Genomic DNA, 8,651 nt, shown 5'->3' on the forward strand with positions numbered 1-8,651 from the left:
TTCTTCTTACAGGCATCGGCTACGAAAAGGGCCCAATTACCGGCCAATTCAGACACCGTCTACGAACCACCAATAGCCATTCAAAATGCAATTTTAACGAAGGACAAGAAACCCTTCACCTATACGCCTGGTATGGGCGGTAAACTAGATCTCTCTCAAATTCGAAGTCCACGTATGGCTCGAAGAGTAGCAAAGAACGCGAACGACGAGGGCATAGAAGGGCCACCGAAGTCGGCCCTTGAATCGAAACCAGTGCAACAAACGACTGGCGCGAGTCTCTTTGTTCAGCCGCAAGTCGCCGTTCCGGTTTTCCCAGTGAATGCTCCACCTCAGCCTCCGGTCAATAGAAACCCGCAAGTGCCGATTCTCAATAGAGTGCCTTCAAATGGTAAAGAGTTCAAATCTAATAAGTTTAAGATAATTTATTGGCGATTAAAAGAAAACTGGCTTATAACGTAACGATTTCCTTATTATTACATTCAACATATTATAATTAGATCTTTTATATAATTAAAATAAGAATATAAAAAATTATCTGATCAATTTTATCATATCTGTAGCTTTCAATATGATATTCATAATTATCTAATAATTATATTTGATAAATATATTATATAATTAATTTGAATATATATATATATATACACACACATACATATACACATATATATATATGTATGTGTGTGTGTGTATATATAAAACATGTGTACAGAACAACGTATAAGTTCTAACTTGTACGGATATACAGTTATAAAATATTTCATAAGAAATAATGAAATAAGAAAGAAAAATTTTAACTTTTTTGCGAGTACAGAGAGAGAGGGAGAGAGAAAGAGAGAGGGAGAGAGAGAATAATAAAAATTAATAAACTTATGTTTTTCTTTAATAGCCGGAGATAGACAAGTGGAACAGACAACCAAAATCGGTGCCAAAGAGGAGACAAAAGTGACTCCTATCCAGATTACTAATGTTCAACCGAATACACCCGAGAGTCCCGGTACTCCCCAAGTGACATTGGCGAAGGCACCAACGCCTTGGTTACAAAATAAGAACAAGCAACAGGAAGAATTACCGGAGTGGGCGAAACGTTCGAGCGTCAATAAAACCGCGAACTCATCACCCGAGTATAGCCCGTCCACGCAACCAACCTACGCTACGGCGAAAAACTTAGAGCAAAATCAGCAATGGCAGCAACCTCAGCAAAGACAGCAAACGTCTCAACAACAGCAACAAAGGCAACCTCAACCACAGAGTCCACCCTATCAACAGAAACGTCAAGTGTCTAGTCCTACCGTTCAGCAACAACAAGAACGTCAAGCTATGATCAATCAGCAAGTTCAGCAACAAGAACGAGTCATACCGATCCGTGTATGTCTTCTAATTGCCATTGATTTGTACCAGTAAATTATAAAATCGATTTAAGTTAAAAATCTGAAACAATTAAAGAAAAAAAAAAAAAAGAAAAAAGAAAATTTAATAATCTCTCGTTTAAAATGATCATCGTAAATATTATTATCACTTTTTAATCATTTTTAGATCGAAGATAGACCATCGGTGTTTGCGGTAAAACAAGAACCCGGGCATCATCAATTCAAAACACAACCGAGTGTACATCATCAACAACGATGGGGCCAAACGAGTCCTCAGAATCAAATTCAACAACCACAGATCTATATACCATCTTCTCCGCAAACTCCACAGACACCATCTTACGTCATCCCTGTCATGGTCGAAAGTGATGATAGGAGAACGAACGTAACACCTGTCAGCAATGTTCAACAATCTAATATTAGAATGAATCCCGTGAGAGGTGACCCTGCAAAAATGTAAATCTAACATTCAATTCTGATATATAAATTTTGAACACGTGAAATTATTGCCTCGAACTTCTTATGAACTTAGATTTGAATTAAATGAATTAGTAATAATCTGTGAGAGGCAATCTATTAAAAAAAAAAAAAAAAAAAAAAAAAAAAAAAAAAATGTAAGAAATTAAATCAAATTTTCATAGTATCGTCCAACAAAGAGGTCAAACGCCAGTTCAAGAACCAGGACCACTTCAATCTCGATCCTTCCGCGTTCTTCAAAAGATCACCGATACAGATTCCTCAAACGACATTGATACCGAACAATTACGTAAATTACAACTTACCGAGGACGATAGGATCTTAATGAATAAATTCAAAGAACAAGGTACTTATCAAGATATTTTCTTTTTAATTGAATGATGAAATTAACGAATAAATTATAACGATTTACAGTCGACGGTGATAATTATCTACATCAAGAGGAAGATCCTAGATATCGTGGTGCAGCGATACCATCGCGTGCTTTTAGATTTTTACAAAACATGACCGACTCTGGCGAGATCTCAGCGGCAGCTACGAGTAAGTTAAAATCTATAATCCTTTCTCGATAATATTATTTTCTATGAGTAAAAATAATTAAAAACTATGATGATAATGTTTTTCTTGGACGGAAGAAAGTGATATTTAAATTTTAATACAAATATTATACAAATTATAAAATACATAATTTATTTAACAAACATCGAATTTATTTGTCGTTGGAGATCTAATCGATTTTTTTAATACATTCCGAACGATCCTATAAATATTATCTTTGATCACAATTTAATTAAATAATTTTTTATGATTGTTGATTTATTTCTTCCATAGTGCCACGAGTACAGAATGCCGCAAATAAAAAACAAAATAGAAACTCGAAAACCTTTGGTACGTCTTTCTTCTCATTCTTCTTTTTTTTTTCTGAACCATACTTTCTTTATATATATATATATATATATATATATATACACATTCAAATTTACAAGTATGTACTTTTAATAAATAACATATAATTATATAACTATTAAAACGTATTTGCAGAAGACGTGCAATCAAATTTACCACCGAGCGAGCAACAAGTACCCGAGCCAAAAAAATATATGGGCAGCGCGATACCATCGCGATCCTTCAGAATATTGCAAGCTATGACAGCACCTGAGAACGTCGGTAAGTAACATAAATCTTAGATATTATAGAATTCTTTCAATGATATATTTTTCATAAATATATTTCTAGATATAACGAATATAAGTCTCGCGTATAAAATTTACATCGTATAAAAATTCTAATAATAAATAATTCACTCTCATTGAGAAATGTGGGAAAACGGAATAGGGGAGAGGGGGGGGGAGAGGATGGGAGATTATTGGGATGACATTACGCGTGCCTATTTGTTCATGAATTAATTCATTGCAAACAAAAGCTTTCTTGTGATTCTTATCTTCCTTCGATGTTCCACGACAAGCGGCGTCTAACTTGTAAGAAACGTTCTAATTAATAATTGTTAAAATAATAATAATAATAATAATAATAATAATGATAATGGTTATAATAGTAATAATAATAATAATAATAATAATAATAATAATAGTAATAATAATAATAATAATAATAATGCATAATGTCGCTGGAACATACCCGAATCCTGTGTTCACAGGAATAACGAAAATTCCTTCGATCATTCATTCACGTGAGAATTTCCAATTCGGCCGAATTTCATTCGACAAAAAAAAGAAAAAAAGAAGAAGAAAAATTCGAAATTCGACGAACGAAAGATTTAACGTGTGAAAAATTATTATCATATTAAATGATAGGAAACAATGAAAAAAAAAAAAAGAAAAGAAAATTGTAATATTCAAAAGAAGAAACATTAGCGTCGTAAAATTTATAAATTAGATTTACATTGATTGATTCGATTACTATATCGTATCGTAGATGTTACTCTATCGTCGATTAAATAGGATGTTGATCCTTGAAAATGATGTCTCTCTTCTTATCTTTTTGTTTTTCTTTTTTTTTTTTCTTTCTTTTTTTTTTTTTTTGTTTTACACTTTATGCAAAGATCACTACTTACATATATTTCACTCATTATATACTTACTATATTATTATTAAATATGATATTATAAATATATTGGTAAATAGTAGATCGTATGTACGATCGTAGAAATGATTTTTTTTTCTTTTTTTTTTTTTTTTTTTTCTTCATACCCAAGATCAATATGATCTATCCTAACAGATCGCACTCCTCGCAGTCGATCTTTTCTATACATCCAACGTGGGATATTTTGTATCATAAGACATGCGTAACGAGCATACATACATCATACACATATGAACTCGTACACATATTACACACATATGTATTTGTCAGGTACATATATATATATATATGTAACTGATATATACAGAAAATTCGTGGCGCGTAAAACAGGTTGAATCACTCCAGTTTATTTTCGTGTACGTTCTTTGCCTCCTCCTCGTTGTATACGAATCATAGGCGTTTACGCATACATATATATAAATATATATATATATATGTATGTATATATATATATACGTACACATAAGTACTTATTCTAGATACGTATATAGTTTATAGAAAATTAATAGCAAGAGTTACGGCGGAGCTACGAATGGACTGGGCACTTTAACGGAAATGTTGCATGTTTACATTAATAACTTCACGTTTATTTCGCTCTTCCTATCTATTATCTCACTTACTCTATCTCTCTCTCTCTCTCTCTCTCTTTCTCTGTCTCTCTCTCTTTTTTTTATCTATCTATCTATCTTTTTTTCTCTCTCTTCACTGAGATGATGTATATATCGTACAATTATATTCATTGATTTAATATAGCACAAATAATAGTGCTCACTTGCATGTGCGTATACACATTTAGAAAAGAGAGATTGCTATAATATATTTTCTTTCTTTCTTTCTTTCTTTCATTCTTTCTATTTATTTATCTTTCTACTTTGTTCTTTTCATTTTTATTTTTTCCTTGTACTTTATCTTACTTCTTTTTTTTCTTCTTTTTATTATACGTTATTCCAAAGCATGACACATTGTTGTCGTTCAATCCGATATACTTCTTCCACCCCGCCCCCCTCCGTTTTATTTATTTACTATTCTCGATAATACTATAAGAGTTCAACAAAAAAAAAAAAAAAAAAAAAAAAAAAGAAAAAAAAAGAAAAAAAAAGAAAAAATAAAAAGAAAAATAAAAAATAAAGATTAAAGAAAAGATACGCTCGTTCATCTTTTTCTCTGTATCTCTTAGTTGTTCGATGATAAACAATTAAAAAGGAAAAAAGAAATGAGAGGAAAAGAAATGGAAAGAAAAAAGTTATAAAAGGAAAGGAAAAGGAAAAAGAAAAAAAAAAAAAAAAAGAAATAAGACAAGAGGAGGCCGTTCGATCATTTGCTTGGTGATCTTTCATTATTGGCGAAATTTTCGATAGTTTCCTTTGAACACAGGATCAATATATTTTTTTTTTTTTTCGTCTTCACATATCTCATGTGTCCGATCGATATCCGATCGATTATCATCTTGCTTAAAATCCCTTTTTGCCTTCTAGATGCTCGATCCATTTTACCAATCCCCCCTTTTTATGGATTCGCGCGTTGTCGGAGGAGGAAGTTTCTCTTCTTTTTTTTTTTTTCTCCTCCACGCAGAACATTCGTACAGAGGAGTGTTCGGATATATTATGAATAATTTTATTTTGTTTTTTGTTCTTATATCCTCCTTTTTTTTTTTTTGTTCTATTTCAATTACTAAATACACGAACAAGACATCGTATGAAAGAAGTTGTTCGATTGGAATAAAATCGATTGGAACAAAAAAAAAAAAAAAAAAAATTGTATTATTATTAACTCGATCGAAAACAATTATTACAGTTTTATAATTGAAGTAAATTTGTCATGTTGTATGAACTAAAAACCGAATGTGAAAATTTTCTTCATTATATTTTTTATAGCCTATATGATAAGAAAAGAAAAAAAAATAATAACAAAACAAACGTGACAGATGTATACCTAAATTAAATTGTGCCATAAATAGAAAGACGTTTACGAATGTTCGGCGTGTCGAATTCTCCTTCGACGAATAAGAAAAAAAAAAAAAAAAAAAAAAAAAGAAAAAAAAATAAGAGAAAATAAAAGTAAGAAAAAAAAAGGAAATAATAACGCATAAAAAAGCATCGTCTCGAACGACCGACGGAATGAAAGTGACGAAAAGGAAAAGAAAAAAAAAAAAAAAAAAACAAAGAAAAAAGGAAAAAAGGAAAGTTCAAAATATATATAAAAAAAAAAAATTTTTTTTAAATAAAAAAATAAAAACAAGTCGCGAGGGAAGAGATTGATTTTTTTTGTCTGAATGCAATGTGCTGTTTGTTGTAGCCACGCAAGAAAATCGTCAAGCAGATTACACCTGCCAAACTGAGAATAACGTGCCGGGCAATCAGCACGGTGTATTTATTCCTGGTTGTCCAGCACCACCACCACCTCCTTCTCCTTATTGGAATCCAGACGTTTGGTGGGGTTATTATCATCCAATACAATATCCCACACTTTCTAATCCGAATGATCCAAATCCGATGAAAATACCATTCGATCCGTACGTTTATCGTCGTTACGACGATGGAAACGCATACGTTTTCTATCCGTTTTACCAACAGAATTACATACCTTGCGATAATTTCGAACTAGAAAATAATATTTATCCGCAATACGCGGTACATTGTCAACCACCAATTCAGCAAGTCAAAGAAACAATCTGTACAGAAGCTAATTCTAATTCTATAAACGAAGAAAATTCAATTTCAACGTCAAACGATAAAAATGTATTTACTGAAGAACATTGGCGAGAAATGAACGATGTATCAAAGGTAACGATTAACGAGAAGGCAAACGATCGTCTTACTACGACCTTGAATATCGTAGAGGAGGAAGAAGAACGGAACATACCAAAGGGAATCCCTGGACACTTTGACAAAACGAAGATTACCGTACCAAATTACACGTACGTCGACAGTAGCGACTCGAGCGAATCAGATTCGGAGAGTTCCTCGTCTTCTTCTTCTTCTTCTGTCTCTTCTAGCAAGTTGACAAAGAGCAGGAATAATGACACGACTACAAACGACACGATATCTGAAAGTGATTCGGATTCTTATTTAGCTTACTCGACGGGCTTAAATCCACATGGGAAATCTGAGATTAATGATCAACTGGATAAGATCAACGATAAAGAACTTCCAGAGATTGTTAATGGTCAAACACGTTCGGAGAATACCATTTCTAGCTGCGATTCACAAAATGAAGATGACGAAGAAGAGGAGGAGAATGAGGATTATAGTTTAGAATCGTTGAAAAGCGATCCCGTAATACCAGCTCATAGATTGAGTGTTATTTACGAGGATACCGAACACGTCGAAGTTGAAATACCCTGTCCAAGGAAAATTAGGGATAGCGTAAAGTTGAACAACGAGATACCTTGTGAAGCTACGGACGATCCACCCGACGAGGTTGACACTACTGTCAGCGTTAGTCTACCTTTGAGATTTAAATTCTCTGTATCTGAGAACAACGAAGACGTTACCACGGTTATCGTAGGTGATAGTAAAATAAAATCCGAAAAAAGTCGAGCTTCGAGTCTCGAAGAAAATCATCGATCAATGGAAGAAGAAACTACAGTAGATTTTACATTGAAGAGACCAGGAACAATGGCGAAATCTACGAAGGAAATTGAAAAGGTTTTAATGAACGAGAAAACCGAAGACACAGCACACGTTAATTTTACCTTAAGAAAAGTACCTACTAAAGTTAACAGAGTGAATTGCGATGAATCCATTGAAACAGAATTTACGATTAGGTCAAAGAAAGTCGACGTTACCAGTCACGTTAGAAAGGAGAAGAGGAAGCTCGATGGTGAAAGGCAAAGAGAAAAAATCGTAAAAAATAATCAAGATCGATCGAGTCCCGTGTCGATTGATAAAAATGATCTGATAAATATCGATGATAAAATAATAGAACCGGAAATTGTAGTCTCCGAGTGTATTTGGGACGAGGATAAAGAAAATTCGAAAAATTTAATAAAAGGAAAAAAGGATGATCGTAAAATCGTAGATGAAGAGGGAAATTCAACCAAGGATATCAATCAACAGGAAGATGAAAGTTACGTCGAATTGGAAGTCGAACGTAACGGTAAAGAAACGAAACATTTATTGAGCGTACAAAATTCTCGAGAGGAGACAGACGACGAAGATAGCGGCGTGACGTCGGACATGAGCCGAATGATATCCGAAGTGGACACAGATTCCGAGTGTACGTCTACGAAGAATTTAAGAAAATATCAAAGAACACAAACGCATTCGCGTCTTTTCAGGTTACTCAACGACGATTCGATCTTGACAGAAGATACAACGGAAGTTGCCGATGGTGAATTGGGTTCTTCGCCGTTGAAGAGAGAATACCTTAGTTTACCATTGAATACACACGCGTTCAATTACGACGAGAATTATTGTTCGAACTATTCGAGCGGATTAACATCGCCCGAATATTCACCGATATGCGAACAATCATGGAGAAAATTAAATGAATCCGAATTGGATTCCAATCGGCAGCTTGGTCAACAGCAACGTCCAGATAGAAATATTTCCAAAGATGATCCATATTACAAAGCATGGAAAAGTCCAAAAGCAAATAATAATCACGATCAAACTCATGAAGTTTTACCGTCTATGGCATTTAAAATACTCGAAAGTAAAATTCCTTATTGGACGTATAAGGTCAACGTTCTTTGTCCAC

The 8,651-nt window shown here is 33.3% G+C and overlaps 1 protein-coding gene across 2 annotated transcripts in view; it reads left to right on the plus strand.

Annotated features, from left to right (window-relative positions):
- The window catches only part of LOC124950528 (putative mediator of RNA polymerase II transcription subunit 26), a 19,401-nt gene that overhangs the window by 8,718 nt on the left and 2,032 nt on the right, over positions 1-8,651 (plus strand). For both annotated transcript variants that reach the window (XM_047497342.1, XM_047497343.1), the window contains 8 exons: positions 13-388; positions 890-1,368; positions 1,537-1,826; positions 2,012-2,193; positions 2,262-2,387; positions 2,679-2,735; positions 2,889-3,014; positions 6,246-8,651. The exon at positions 6,246-8,651 is cut by the window's right edge and continues 275 nt beyond it. In XM_047497342.1, coding sequence (XP_047353298.1) covers positions 13-388; positions 890-1,368; positions 1,537-1,826; positions 2,012-2,193; positions 2,262-2,387; positions 2,679-2,735; positions 2,889-3,014; positions 6,246-8,651 — 4,042 coding nt within the window. The remainder of the gene's footprint in view (positions 1-12; positions 389-889; positions 1,369-1,536; positions 1,827-2,011; positions 2,194-2,261; positions 2,388-2,678; positions 2,736-2,888; positions 3,015-6,245) is intronic.

Source organism: Vespa velutina, chromosome 7, assembly GCF_912470025.1.
Source record: "Vespa velutina chromosome 7, iVesVel2.1, whole genome shotgun sequence".
Lineage (NCBI taxonomy): Eukaryota > Metazoa > Arthropoda > Insecta > Hymenoptera > Vespidae > Vespa > Vespa velutina.